This window comes from Cucumis sativus, chromosome 4 (genome assembly GCF_000004075.3).
Source record: "Cucumis sativus cultivar 9930 chromosome 4, Cucumber_9930_V3, whole genome shotgun sequence".
Taxonomy (NCBI): Eukaryota; Viridiplantae; Streptophyta; class Magnoliopsida; order Cucurbitales; family Cucurbitaceae; genus Cucumis; species Cucumis sativus.
In genome coordinates, this window is record NC_026658.2 from 6,724,873 (window position 1) to 6,741,017 (window position 16,145).

General features: G+C 29.3%; 2 protein-coding genes across 2 annotated transcripts; one reads left to right on the forward strand and one right to left on the reverse strand.

Annotated features, from left to right (window-relative positions):
- The first annotated feature begins 3,061 nt into the window (after nt 1–3,061).
- Nucleotides 3,062–4,287, forward strand: LOC105435203. Its single transcript, XM_011655063.2, has 3 exons — nt 3,062–3,575; nt 3,679–3,763; nt 3,990–4,287. Exons 1-3 carry the CDS (start codon nt 3,139–3,141, stop codon nt 4,035–4,037), a joined length of 570 nt encoding a protein of 189 aa, XP_011653365.1. The 5' UTR covers nt 3,062–3,138; the 3' UTR covers nt 4,038–4,287.
- Nucleotides 4,288–4,400: 113 nt separating this feature from the next.
- LOC101214040 (protein CHLORORESPIRATORY REDUCTION 7, chloroplastic) lies at nt 4,401–5,348 on the reverse strand. The gene is made up of 3 exons (XM_004151753.3): nt 5,150–5,348; nt 4,919–5,058; nt 4,401–4,798 (listed from the first exon to the last, which is right to left on the reverse strand). The coding sequence occupies exons 1-3, from the start codon at nt 5,274–5,276 to the stop codon at nt 4,529–4,531; spliced, it is 537 nt and encodes a 178-aa protein (XP_004151801.2). The 5' UTR covers nt 5,277–5,348; the 3' UTR covers nt 4,401–4,528.
- Nucleotides 5,349–16,145: the final 10,797 nt, after the last annotated feature.

The window sequence follows — 16,145 nt, forward strand, 5'->3', positions numbered from 1 at the left end:
CAAACCTTAGACAAACTTTATTTGAATTAGAAAAAAAAAGAAAAATCAAAGCTTAATTTAATTGTTTTAGAAGATTTCAGAACTCATTGATATCTTCTTGTTTGAAGACTTCCCAAAATAGTTGATGGTGATGAAAAGTTATGATACTTTTCTCCACATTTTGAGTTTTCAACTTTCAACAAATTCTTCTCTTTTGTTTCCTTCTTACTTCACTTTTCTTTTTCAAATTAAGTTAAACTGCCATATTCGGTCTTATATTTTGAACGGTAAATATGATTAGTTACAAAATATTTAGCAAAATATTATAGTTTCAAAAATATTTAGCAAAATAGTTTAGATTTGTATCCTCCCTCCTATGTTCCTTCTTATTCTCTCTCCTATCTCTTGGGTTCAATCGGACATATGAGAGAGAATAAAAAAGTTCGTTCATGTCTTATCCCCAAAATCGTTAATGTCAATGGTGAAAATTACATCGACAAATGAAGTAAGTCTGACATCACCTCTTCACGTCGAATAATGATGTCCCGACGTGACATCGGAAAAAGGTTTACTCGTTATCATGGAAATGACGTTGAGGGAAAACCCTTATGCCAACGTATCATATGCTTTGAGATAAATTTTTATATATTTTTTATTTTTTATTTTATTTATAATGAGTAATACATTTTTAGTTCGACTCGAAATGCAACAATTAAAATTTATAAAAAATTTACAATTTATATAATAAAAATTGCAATTACGAAATTCAATTGCGTAAGTTGATGATCTAGATAGTAAATGATTGTTTGCGTGTCTAAGCTATGGAGTTATCGTGAGAAATTGTTCCCAATATTTGAAGAAGATTCAACAAATCAACAATTTTACGAATATCTCGCTTTGATGCTTTGCATAAAGATTCAATTTATTTCAATTTTAAAAGTTTTATCTTTATGATTATTTTTTTTATAGTTATCTAATTTTTAAACTTGACTTAATATTAGAGTCTCATTCTAACATTTATATGTTTTTTAATTCATGTGCCCAAAATATGGTAAATTTATTGGTATAACTCTTATAACTTAATATCATAACAATAAAATCATAGATCAACTATTAACATGTAAAACCCTAAATAATGCAGTAATATGCATTATTTAACATAATTTTAATATCAAAATGAAATCGTAGATCTACTAATAATATGCTTCTAATTAATTTTGACCATCTGTCTATTAACCAGAATAGAGATGTCATTTAACATAATAATTTAATTCCTATGATATAATTAGCAAAATAAATTTATAACTAAAACTTATTTATACAAAATACAAGATAATCTTATTTAGACCACACAAATTTTTAATTAAAAATAAAAAAAAGATCGAAAATGGAATGAGGGGTTTTTATATCAAACCACCAATTCATCCAAAAGGAACTCCCTACACCACCCGCTCTCACAACATATTAAAACACCAATTTATCTAAAAGAAGTTAGTGGTTAAATACTAATTTAATTATATATCATCAAAACATTAGATATTTTTTAGGATTTTGAGAATATTATTACACAAACTAGAGAGATTGAGAATGGTGTCACACTACAACAATTTAAAGAATTAATTTGGTGTTAGATTAATTAATGTTTTGTTTGAAGTTAATATTTTAAAATCTAACCAAATAAAAACAAGACTGATAACTTTTTTTAAGAATAATGTAAATTTTGAAACATACGTTAAAAATAGAGTGAATGCAAAACTATTGACAAAAGTAGGTGTTTTTAAGTGAAGTTGTGTGTCCCGTCCACGACTTCTATGTAGTGGACCCTACATCTTCTATTTTTTACCTTATTTTTATATATACATTTCTCTTGGCTCCACGCTTTCTTATTTTCTCATTATTTATATACATTAGCGTGAGTCCCACACATTCTACATTTTTTATTATTTATATATACATACATACATATATATATATATATTAAACATTCAAATTCTAAAAATATTTTTCTTTATTAAATTAATTTATTTTTTCTTTTTTTTCTTTATATATATTTAAATATTTCAATATTCAATCTTCAATTTTCTTATTAAATTTATTTTTCTAATTTAATTTAATTATTTCTTAATCAAAATTATACATTTTTTTAAAAAAAACTCATATATTAACAAAATATGTTAATAAAAAATATATTAAAAAATAAAAATAGTAATAATAATAATTGAGAAAAGTTGAAGTTACTTCATAAAAATAATAATAATAACAACACTTGAAGCCATCAATACACATTGAGATTGCTAATAGAATAAATTTTTTTAATGTTTATGACAAAAGGAAAAAAGCAAGAATTGGTTAGATTAAAAATTAAATTTAAAAAATTTAACTAATAATTTTCGATTGCAAATTATTATTATTATTATTATTTTAGAGTAAAACTTTAACTTCTTTCAATTATTATTTTATTTTAGTTTGTTTAATATATTTTTTAATAACATATTTTTGTTAATATATGTGTTTTTTAAGGGAAATTGCAGGTGATAACCATTTCAACAATAATAATTAAGAATACAGCAAAATTTTAAAAAAATTGTAAATATAGCAAAACTATCACTATAGACTTGAATCGGTGATAGACTTCGTATGGTCTATCACTATTGATAATATGGTCTATCAGTGATAGACTTATATCATTAATAGAATTTAACAAATTTTACTATATTTGTAAATTTTTTAAAATGTTGTTATATACTTAATTATTTTGAATTTAATTGCTAAATTTGCAACTATCCTTTTCTAAATAGAAAATTAGAAAGTTAAGAAATAATTAAATTAAATTAGAAAAGATGAATTTAATAAGACACGTTCAAGATTGAAGATTGAAGATTGAGATATATATATATATATAAACAAAAAGGCATGTTTAGTTCAAAATGATGTAAAATGGCATCCATTTTAGGCCAAATTTCGACCGTTAGAAAGTATTTTTGTTTGTTTCACTTTTTCCTTATCTCCCAACGTTCACTATCCTCACTCCTCGGTCCTTACACAGCAACGGCTCTTCTCTGTCTCCCATATTAAATAAATCTCAACCCAAATCCTATTCCAATTCCTCCATTACTTTCTCTTCTTCTTCTTCCTCTTTTTCAAGCAAATCTTATTCTAATGGAGCTTCTCACCCAGCCACACCTTCAACTTTCAGACTCTGAGGATGCCCAAACGACAGCGATCCTAATCCCAGAACTTGACAAAGAGTTGAAAATTTCAAATTCTGAGTCTAAAACTACAACCCCACATGAGAAAACAGAAGAAAAACAAAGGATTTTTGTTTCTGAAAAGGTATCCAAGGTGCCAAAAAGCCCTAGAGAGCTGATTGTGCAGTGTGAAACTCCAACTCCAAACGAGAAAACAGAGGAAAAAGAGAGGATTTTGGTCCCAAAAAATGGGTCAATGGATCGATCCAAGGTGCCAAAAAGCCCTGCAAAGGTGAATTTGGAGTGTAAAACTCCGATACAAAGAGTGAAAATGGGAGGTATTGAGTTACCTAAAAATGGTACTCCTAATCGCCTCAAACTCCCCGTCGCATTCAAATATCCGGAGAGGTACTCTTGCTTTAAACTTAGACTCTGAACTCTTGGAGTTTTAATTAGAGAACTAAAGAAGATTGAATGAATGAATGAGTTGATATGTTGCTGCTGTGTTTAGGTATAAAAGTCCCACTGATATGATGATTTCTCCCATCAGCAAAGGCCTTCTTGCCAGAACAAGGAAAGGAGCGGTTCCTTCCAAGGTTTCTAGAACTCTTTCTTTCTCAACTCTTTATTAATTACTACCGAAAATGTAATTATTGATCTATAAAAATAAATGAATAATTAATTTCACATTTAATCTGTTGAGTTTTATTCAATTTCAGTCCTTGTGTTAAATGCATTCATGTCGATCTTGAGTTGCTTTTGTTGACTATTTTTTATTTTTGAAGTTTTTTTTTAAATTTTAGTCTTTTTGTTTGATGGCAGATGCATGAGTTGAGAAATTCAGAGATGAGCCTTCTATCTCAGAGCTGAACAAGATAAATGGCTATAAAAAAAAAAAAAAAAACTTCACGGATTCTATTCGTTTTCATCTTCAAGAATTTGCTCCACTCAAGCTGTGATGCAAAAATCTACCGAGCTTCTTTTTAGAAGAAGAACATTATTCTATTTCCATCCACTTTTATCTCCTCATTACTTTGTTTAACGTTTCTTTCAATCTGCTCTTGTGAATTATTATGTCATATAATATTGTGGGTTAGTGGGTTAATTTTTCCCCTCTCAAGTGCTTTGTGAATATTTGTTTTGTGCAACTATTATTCAAAATTACTAATCTAAATGGTTTGATAAATATATGACTCCTTTTTCCCCCTTTATATTAATACGAAAACTATGGAGAGATTGTGAATATGGTTTAAATCATCACGGAAGTCAAAAGCGCAATCTTTACAAGTTTATCCTTTCTCAAATAACAAATGACTCGAAAAGAAAAGCTAACCAAATTTTAAAGTTTGCTGCACGACGAGTCAGTCAATACGAACTTCATACCATTGAATCGAACCCACGTCTCCATCAATTTCAAGTTCACAAACAGACTTGACTAAGAAAGTAACGGCTTCCTCAATGGACTGAAAGCGTGAGAGATCAGGTGGAAGGGGAGTTGGCCAATTCTCAAGCCAACCCTTCAAAATGGTTTCCAATTCTTGTTTGGAAACAAATTTCTCCTCTTCTCCAGGCTCTAACAGTACATATGTATCACTACTTTCATTTATCCTTCTTCTTCTACTTCCGAATACCTATCCAAATTTTTTCACCCCATAAAAAATAAATTTTCCAATACTAATTTTTCAACCTTGTGAACTAAATTCACTACTTTAACAGGTAAGAAAAATCAATTTATGTAGGAAAACAAAAACCTTGATTTGTTGTTGCTGTCTGGAAGAACTAGTGGAAAGACGGCAAAGAAGAGAGGAAGCACCCAAAAAAAAACACTTTGAAACATTTATTCTTGATTCTCCCAATTTGTGATGTTGCTTTGCTGCTCTTGCTCTTTTAACTGTGCAACCAAAACAATCAAAAACCCAATTGTGTAATATTATTTAAAAAAAGAAAAAAGAAAAAAGGGGTTCTTTCTTTTCTTCTCATACATGAGCAATAGAGTTGAAAATTGGAATAGAGAATTGTTCCATTGAAGCTTTGGAAGTGTCTGTGAAGAGCTGTCTCCATTTGAGCTTTTCTCTTGCTGCTGCTTGCGTTTGGTGAAGAAAAACTCATTTCATTCTTTAGTTGGGGATAATGTTTTTCTTTCGACTACTTGCCCTCCATTTCCCCCTTATTTTCCATTTTACTCTCCTAATTTTAGTCCATATATGTCATCTACGAATAGATTAAATTTTAAGAAAATTATGGTGGGACTTTGAGAACAGTATAACAAAGTACTCTTTCAAAAATAGTATTTCTTTTTTTTTAATGATAATAGGGCTCACGTGACTGCTTTTTTTTAATTGTAAAAGTAGCAAATTTAAAAATTAATAACTTTGTTATTAATGTCTAATAGCCCTCTAATAACATTATATTGCTATCTGATATCACTAATTTTGTCATATTAGAAATATGCAAAAAAAAAAAAAAAAAAAAAAACTAGATGAGCTGTTTTTTTTGAATGTTTGTCCATTTGATACAATTTTTCTATAACAAATATGATAATAGAATTTTATAAAAATGATAAAATTCTCTCTTTTAAAAAAAATACTTTTCATCTTAGATTTGTTATATTCCCAAAACACTCTTTAATAATGTATTTCTTCTTTCACTTTTTAAAGTAGAATTGTGTTGGTAGTTTTTTTAAAAAGTATATAGCAAATATGACACAGTTTTAGGATTTTGCAAATATGACACCGTTTTTCTTATTTGATGCAACTTTTCTACGACAAATATGACACATGATTTTATATAAAATTTTATAAAAATGGTAAAAATCTCTTTTTTTTAAAAAAAAAATATTTTCATCTTAAATTTGTTATATTTCCAAAACACTTTTTAATAATGTATTTCTTCTTCCACTTTTTAAAGGAGAATTGTATTGGGTAGTTTTTTTAGAATAGTATATAGCAAATATGACACAGTTTTAGGATTTTGCAAATATGACAGTTTTTGTCATTTGAAAATATGACACATGATTTTATATAGAACTTTATAAAAATGGTACAAAAATTTAAAAATATTTTTCATCCTAAATTTGTTATATTCTCAAAACACCCTTCAATAATGGATTTCTTCTCTCACATTTTAAAAAAGAATTATATTGGGTAGATTTCTTAGAATATAGTAAATATGACATAGTTTTATGATTTTGCAAATATGACAAATTCTCATTCTGAGAAATATTTTTCATCTTAAATCTGTTAATATTCTCAAATTTCTTTCCCTTTTTAAAGCCCTAGTCATCCTTTTATTATAATTTCAATAAATGTTATTGATTATATTATTAGTTTTGTCTTGATAATCCAAATCCAATAAACTAACATCTTAAGTTGTTTGATTAGTCTTGAACAGTATATAGAGACATACAGAGATCAATGTTCGAGATTAGCTTAAAGGGTTTATAGTATAAGGATAAGGTTAGGTACCTTATCCTGGTAACACTATGGATACGACTCACTTTGTATTTGATACAAACACAATGATCCAACGCGTTCATGTAGGTGACATGCGAGTGAAGGTATTTTATTCAATGAGTTTGCATAAAACCGGACCACGAAATAGTAACCACTAGATGTAACTCTGTTAACTAGTTAGGTTTCTATTTCATTAGGATGACCCAAGTAACTTAGTTTTAATCCTGAGTGTATTATGAACTCCTATACACGAGAGATTTTTCTTTGATTTGTACAGGTGAGAGTGGCATGTTTGCCAACTCAATATGCTTATCACTTTGAGGACAAATATGCTTATCGCTTTGAGGACAAAACCGAGTGGAAAGCTGGAAACATAATCACACAAGATGAAATTTACTCCTTCCCGACTTTAGGGTAAGTAGATGAGTGTTCCCTTAAATGGTATTTCTGGGACTTGAACAATGGGCTTTACTGTTTTTATGGCACAAGAGGGGTTTCTGTTTATTGGTTGGACCATAAACAAGTTGTTCATTAGAGGAGCACTGGTATTTAACGACTAGAAGTAACATAGGGGTAAAATGATAATTTGACTCATCTGGTGTTACGAATACTGGTATCGGTCTATATCTATGGACAAAAAAAATATATCTACAGTGAGAAGAATTTAGCTATGAGTCTTTAGTGGAATGTACACACATTTAACGAATATTGATTAATGGGGTTAATGGGTTTATCCAATTAATCTCATATCGTTGTAGCTTTTGATTTGTATATCTATTAGGTTCCATTCCTAGCTCGTAAATGGTAATGAAAATTATTTATATTTGTTGTAATTCGAATTGTTCAAATTTACTTTGGGAATTAGTATAATGTATGGTGATACATTATAATATAAAATTTATATTTTAATTAAACTTTATTATATAAATTTAATTTTTGATATGATTCAAAATTAACTTATAAGAGATGAAATATTTGAATGAGTTCAAATATTAATTTAATGTGAATTGGATTCATATTAAAATTATTGGTTACGAGAGAAATTTATATTTGAATATGATTCAAATTTAATTTAAGTTAAATAGAAGATATTTAATTTAGCTATTAATTAATTGCAAAATTAGTTAATAGTTTAATTTAATTTAATTAATTTAAAACTATAAGATATTCATTAAATATTAATTAAATGAAACATTAATTAAATATGATTTGATTAATTATTAATTTATTAATTTGTTAATTTGAAATTTCTATTAATTTAATATTTTTAAATTTAATAGAATCTTATAAGTCTCTCCTAGTCCCTTAAGGAAAATGAATTATAAATATGCAGAAAAAAATAGTTTTTCTTCAACATATGTTTTTGCTCTCTGCAAAATAGTTTCTCTCTACATCCCATCTGGTTCCCACAAACCAATCTCATCTTATACGATAGAAAGGTGTTCGACGGATAGTGTTCCAATTTGGAGTTTTAGTAGATTCAGAGGCGTCAAACTATATGAGTTTTTCATTCTCTGTATCTTCTTAATTTAAAAGCATGCGTAGCCTTTTAGAATTTTGCTTATAAATATTGTCAATGTATTGACATTTTGGGATCCTAAATTAAATTGAGGAATGGTTCTATAAAATCTTCCGCTACCTGGGGCTTTCCTTCATTGCCCATGTAAGAAAGTCGACGAACGATTTGACCTTGCCGCCTAATTTGAATCTAAGATAAGAAAATGACATAGACACATGACGTTATGGAATTGGACCTCTTTTCGTCGCCGACAATCATAATCATTAGAACATGGGCAGCTAGCTTCCACTAGAAAAAGCTATAAATAGAGGAAATCTTACCCATTTTTAAGGTTGTTCTTACCATAAGCTATAAGAGGAAAGATTAGAGGAGTTTTGGGGTCTTTAAAGATTCAAAACCAACCAGAATCTGATAAGGGATTGAAAGCTAGTGCAAATTAAAGGACAACTTTCAGTAAAAGGCTAGACACACAAGCCAGTTGTATTTGTGAGTGGTTATTATTAGTAAACTTGGTTAAATGAATCCTCAAATGTGCATATTTGAAGAATTTGTTTATATATTTTTCCCCTTAAGTTTTCCAATTCCAAAATACACCGATTTGTGCATGAGTTAGACTTAGTGTATGTTGAAAGGAGATGATCACATCACACATTAGAAGTGACGGTAACAAGATTTAAATGATGCATGTGGTGAGTTACCTTATAAGTAAAAGAGCATTTTGTAAATGATTTCCTTGAGGAAAAAGTACTTCGAAATATTCCTTCTGAAATTTGTGGCTATGCATAATACGTGTGTAAATTTAAATATGTTATAGTGCATGCCTTTGTTGTGATTTGGAAAGAATACATGAAACTTATTAAGAATTGAATTAAGATGACTCTTGTATCCTATGTGATATGATATTCCATTTCTGGAAGACCCGCTATGGATAATGAAATTGGTGAAACTTGCTAATGGCGTTGAGTCTCATTTGCATGATTGCAACAAGGCAAAAGAGTGTGGTAGATGCTTGAGCCAAGGTGAGGGTAGTACTTAAATAATTTCGCAGGATGATTCTACGAATTGACCTTGTGGTACGCGGGAAGACATGTGACGCGAGATGATGTGTAATAACATATACAAAAATAATTATGATTTAAATCACATGATTTTATGCCGCCTTAATTGAATATTGCCTATCTTGAATGATTTATGTTTAATGGATAAAAGATCTCACTCATTAGACATTTTCGTCTAACCCTTTTTTCGTGACTATTTTATTCCCCCCCCCCCCCTTCCCCCCACCCCATGTAGTGAAGGACATCCGGTGATGAACGTGCTATCTTGATCGCCTATCGTGCCTCTCCTTGATCGTATTGTTTTGGTAGTGATCGTTGTCATCTCGAATATAGTGTAGAAGCTAGACGAGAAAGGTTTAAATGTCGTCAATTTGTATTTTGTTCTCTCAAGAGAAACTTTGTATTAAATACCAAATGTAGTCCCTTGTTTTGAAAATCAATGAAGTTGTCTTATTCCACTCATCTTCTCATTTCACGTTTAAAATTATTTGTTGTATTTATCTGCGATTACTAAACGTTCAACGTTTATCTCATGGGAGCTACGAGGTGGGGGTTTAGGCAGCATGTCACTTCTTAGTCGTAGAGAGTGACTTTAGGGGCAAGGCGTGACACTTGTAAACTTTCATAGCATATAGAAGCTAGGCGAGAAGAGTCTAAATGTCGTTTATGTTTGTGTATAGTTCTTTTGAAGGGAACTTTGTTCTAAGTGTTAAATGTACTCTGTTATCTAAATATCAATGAAGTTTTCTTATTTCATTTGAGATCATTTTATGCATTTAAGCTTGTTGGTTGTATTTAATTTGTTTACTAGGTGTTTTGCATGTTTCTTGCAAAGAGAATGCATAGAATGTCTAGGTAGTCACATATTCACTTGGTCGCATAGAATGACTTTAGAGGGGGGTGTGACAAGTTGTTTGAAGTTGGTTTGTAGTTGTATGAAATGGATTTTGTATATTTTGACGTTTTGGTATTTTTCAAATATTTTATAGCTCATTTGAGGTCGATTACAGGTCACATATCCGTAATGACCCATTTTTTTTTCTAAAGTTGTTATAGTTGACCGGAGCAAAACATCAAGAATAAATTTTTATTGCAAGCAAAACTTGTCAGTATAAGGGTTATCTTGATGGACAAAACGCGTCAACAGAAAGGATTATCTTGATGGACTAATCCAATTTTATGATGGGGAAAAGACGTTAAAATCCTCTTTCTTGATGGCCAATACCATCAAAAAAAGGTTTTTATGACATTTTTTGACCATTAAGTAGACTGGTTTTCTTGATGAATTCTTCAATTTTCTTGATGGGCAAAAAACATCAAAGTCTCCTTTTTTTATGGTCAATACCATCAAGAAAAGAGTTTTTGAAGGCATGTTTTGGCCATAAAGAAAATTGGTTTCTTGATGGACTTTTCGGTTTCTTTGATGGACAAAAAACATCGAAGTCCCTACCATCAAGAAAAAGATTTAGAAGACATTGTTTTGACTTTCTTGATGGTTGGCTTTCTTAATATCTGCCTACTTGATGGTAAAAACCATCAAGGTAGACATTTTTTGACGTCTTTGCACATAAAAAAAGACCAAATTTGTTGTAGTGATCTTAATAAAATAAATTGGTAGAGGACTGATTCCTCACAAGACTAGCAGTCAATGACGTCATTCACAAAACATCCACCAAAGAAATAGTATCCTACCTCAACTAGTGGAACTTCATCATGTTGTCCACCGATATCTACTTAATTGTAAATTGGGAGTACTCTGAAAGCGAATCCAAGGTTTATTTTAGGGTGCTTTTCTACAACATAGATAGATGAACTTGTCAAAGTGTAAGAAGAACATTCACTTCGTCATGAACTCGTAGTGATGCAAACAGTCATTCACCACCAGATAGTATCCATCCAATTTCTCCTCCTCTAAAAAATAGTACATGCCTAAAACAATTTTAAAATACAAAAAAAAAAAAAAAATTCAAATTATTAGAATACAAAAATACCATAACAGCAAATAACTAAAATTACCATTTAATTAAGAAAATTCTCAAATTTGAAAAAAACAACAAATTTCAAATCCGAATAACTTCAAATTAAATATACTAATTACTAATAAATAAATAATAAATTACAATTTGATTAAGAAAAAACTCAAATTTAAAAAATAGAAATTTCAAATCCCAACAACTTGAATTAATAACAAGTCATCTTTAAATTTTTAACATAATTTTCCATCTTTTAAATTTAGGAACTCAATAACATAATTTTATTCTTTTTATAGATAAAATGTGCTTTTACTTTACATTTAAAAAGCATACAAATACCTAGTCTTTTAACGAAAAAAAAATCTTCATCATCTAAAAATTAAACCACCTTGTAAGTTTGTTTAAAATTCTAATATAATTAAAGAAATATTTTGCATTTGTTGAAATTGAGAAACAAATTTCAATATGCAAGATAGAAGGGAAAAAATGAGTGTATTAACAAACGTGAAAAAAATTAAATCATCATGTAAATTGTTTTACAATTCTAAAATAATTAAATAAATACATAATACTATGTATTGGTTGAAATTGAAAAAAAATCAATATATGAGATAGAAGGAAAATTTAGTTTATTAAAAAAAGTGAAAATTTAAATTTTAAAGAATTTAAGAAAACTTTACCATTCAAAAAATGAAAAAATATGTTACAAAATATCTTGTATTTGCTATTTAATTGACTGTGTAGAATCATTAAATACATTTGTTACTGGGTGTAGTTCGCTATTCAAATAAGTTGTAAGCATCATCAGCCGATACAAAGTCAACAACCACGAATAAACTGTCAAATGAAACACAGATAGATTGAAGGACGGTAAAAGTTTACCTTGAACACATTCATCAAATTGCTGAAACGAAGATTCAAATTGAGCATACACCTCAGCGATGCGATAATCGTGATACTGGAAAGTTCTTATCCATCTAGCATAAATTTTGTTTTTTTACTCATTGTAAAGCCATAACAGAAGCTTATTGAAAGAAAGCAAATAAATAGTTTTTTTAAAAATAGATTTGTTCCTAAAAAGTGAACTTTTCTTTAATGAGGATTTAATGAGGATATGATTGTGAGGATTCAAAAGCTTCAAAATTAATTAATTTCAAATCCAGCTCTAACGGTTAGACACAATGTTGTTGTGAAACCGAGATTTGGAAAAGGAAGTTCTAAAGTTTATTTTGGCCAAGTATAGAAAAGGTGTTTCACGAAGAGGTTGCATTTGAATAGATCACGTTGAAGTTTGGCGACACGAGGAGAAGCTTGTGTTTAAGCTAAGAGTTAGGCGTTTCAAACGTTAAGAGTTGAGAATCCCTTGAAGATAAGTTACCATTTCAAGGAAAATGTCTAATCTTGAGTTAACAATTGGCTACGTGTTAAGCCTAAGTTGTTTGCATGATCTGATGAGTGGAAAGTTGACACGTGTAAAGGTAAGAATGACTCACAAGGTTGAAAGATTTCTATAAATAAGATTGAAGGATTAAGAGAATGTGTTGTTATTTTGAGAATTTTACTAAGTGCTGAGCTGCTTGCGGAGAAGTATTAAGCGAGAGGAGGAAGGAACTAGGCATTCTAAGAAGGAAACCGAAGCATTTTGTGAGTCACTTTCATAAATGAACTAAATGTTTTGTGAGTGACTTTTATGAGTAAAAAGAATATTGTGACTGATTTTATAAATAAAAGTTATGTTTCTAAAACATTCCTTCTTAGTCTATGGATATGCATAACGTGCCATGTATTTATATTGCTGTTATTGATGTGTTATTTGAAAAGAGAAAATGGTGTATTTCTATGTGATGCTTGTGTGCATGTAAACAATTGGCCTTATTTCTATCAAGTGATCAACTATTATGTGATGTGCACATAATGTGTGGAGGCGTCATGTGAACATCTGCTGTAATAAGAAATGAATTAGGAAAACCTCTTGATGTTGTGGATGGAGTGAACATCACAATAGCCTAAAACTCAGGATGTTGGAGAGAGTGAATCATAGTAGTCTTGGTGTAGGAGGTGATTCATATTCTTAGGTGGAAAGGAATAAGGGTGCCAAATGTGTGATTTCTGTGATTTGTGAAAAGAGGCGTTGTAAACTCGTGTTTATGAAAAATAAAAGGTGATTCTTAATTGTGATTGTATTGTATTTCCCAAAAAGGTATTTTTGAACTCTCACTCATTAAGTCTTTGACTTACATTTTAAGTTTTCGTTCCCTAGGTGTTCAGACGTTGAGGTCAAGCAATGAAAGAATAAGACAAGTTGCTATGTGTTGAGGCGAGCAAGCTAAGTGTTGGTTGGAGAAGTTGTACTAGGTGAAAAATGCCTAAAGTTTATGTTTAAATTTTATTATAAAGAAAGCTTGAGTTCTATTTGAAAGTGGTGTAAAGTGCTTATTTAATAAGAGAAATTTGTGTTCATTCCGCTACAATTACCTTGTGTCTATCGCGTAGTAGTTATAAGGTAAAGTTAAGTATTTAAGACTAGGCGATAAGGCTAAGCTAAAAGTTAAGTTGTTTATTTATCTGCTACATTGTACTAAGTAATCTTGAAGTGTAAGCTTTGTGTTTAAGTTTAGTAGAGAAGTTGTTCCGCTTACTAGGCGTTCAACATTTATCACTAGGTGTGATACGTGTTGAGGGTCTAGGCGACATGTCTCCACTTAGTCGCAGAAAGTGACTTTGGGACAAGAAGTGATAGTTTTATTTCTGCTAAATCAGAATTCAAAACACTGTATTCTTTGAAGTGTCAGACATCACTGAGTCAACAACAACACATAAATCATTTTGAGAGAATTTTGATAAAAACCAACATAAGTCACGAGACATCCTTATCTTCAATAATTTGAATAAAATTAGAACTATTGCAACCAAGCTAGTAAACTGTCAAATGAGACAGAAAAATTGGAAGAGGAAAAAAGCTTACCTTGATTGTAAACTGTTAGAATGAAGAATCGAATGAAATATAAATCTCAACAAAGCAAAAATCGTGATATTATGAACTTTCATTCCATTTACCATAAAAAAAATAAAATGTATTTGTTGTATATAAAGAGATTAGAGCCCTTCGCAACAGAAGATTTTACAGAACCGTAAAACTCAATTTAATTTGGAATTTAAAAATACCAAATATATCAAAAAATACAGAAACAATTTCTATAACATAAACTACGACTAAGCATGCTTAAAAAAAATAATATAGAGAAGAGGAAAGAATCTATAATTAACATATGCAGTTCGATAATAAATAATCTATAATTATGCAACCAATCACAACATAAACAACATATTCAATTTTAGTTTTTTATTCAACCAACACAAATACATGCAGGTAAAGAGTAATTAATCTATAACTATTTAGCAAATCACAACACAAATACACGTAGTTCTTCTATCTATGTAGCAAATCACAAACACAAATCTTGGATATTGAGCCACCCACCCTCAATACAAATAACGAACAAAATATTATTTGTAATAGAAGACATTGTATGTATTACAAACATCACTTCTTTCTCCAATACTGACAACTTTTTCTTAAGTATGTTTAGTCTTTCTTGATCTTGCCTTCAACGTTGAACATTGTATTAATTTTTACACACGTCCATTTTATAAAGAATAGAAAGAAATGATACCTTTTTTATTTTTTCTTAGCAATTATTGTCATATGTTGTTTTGAAGTAATTTCTTCGTGTATTTCCAAGTATTGTTCACTAATCTCTTTCCTTTCTTTTTTTTCTTTCTCTTCTGTATTATCTTCAATATATTCTACCTGGTTACTATGATCTTGCATTTTTAATAATTACATGTAAATTATATTATGCTGAAAAAGTATAAGTCTTTTGGTCAAAGTTCTCAAGCTATAACTTCAACATAATAAGAAATTTTAGTACTTTATTTTCTTCATCCAGAACTTCTTTTCCCTTTCTTTTAATTTCTTCTTGTTGCTTAATACTTTGTAAAACAATGGATATATTATACTATATAGTGTATTATTTCATGTGTGATAAACGTGATTTGATTTGAATTCATAATTATTTAACTTCGTCTTTGGTTTTTTTTTGTTACCGTCATACCACGTATTACTTCATATCTTTCTCTCTTCTTCATTCCTTTTAATTTGACGGTGCTTTCATTTGGGTGTTTGTATCATGTATCAACAAATATATTCAATTAATAGGATGAATTTCAGAACTATTTTTTTTAAAAAAAGTGGAATACCTCTTCGAAACTACTTAAACTTTCGATCGTGTCGGACTGTTTGATCCCTCTTCCAATCACCCCTGAAGCTCTCAATCGATTACTTCATCTTGCACTCTTCGTATTATTATTCTCTTTCATCCCTCTTAATTATGAAAAAGAAATCGATTTTAAAAGAAAATATTTTTTATTTGGTTTTTTCCAACAAAATAGGCTAAATTACATTATTATTTGTTAAATAGAATATATCATAAATTTAGTTCATATTATTTATTAAATAATACAAACTACTTTTAAAATTGGGACCAAAATCTTTGTCCAACAAAATAGACTAAATTAAATTTATTATTTTTCAAACGAAATATCCCATAAATCTATTTAATTTAATTAGTATTAAGATATAAATTATTAAAAAAAAAAAACAAATCTTTTTCCAACAAAATAGGCTAAATTAAATTATTATTTTTCTAATGGAATCATTTAATTTGTATTAAAATTCAAATTATTAAAAAATAAACAAAATCTTTTTCCAATAAAGTAGGCTAAATTAAATTATTATTATTTTAAATAGAAATATATTATAAATATCGTGCATTCTATTTATTTACTTTTCGTTTATTGGCTCGTATTAATGGAGAATATGAACACAGAGAAGATGAGGAATGCGAACGCAGAGAAGATGAGGAATGTGAACGACAGAGGAGATGAGATGAGGAATGTGAATGGCATAGAAGATG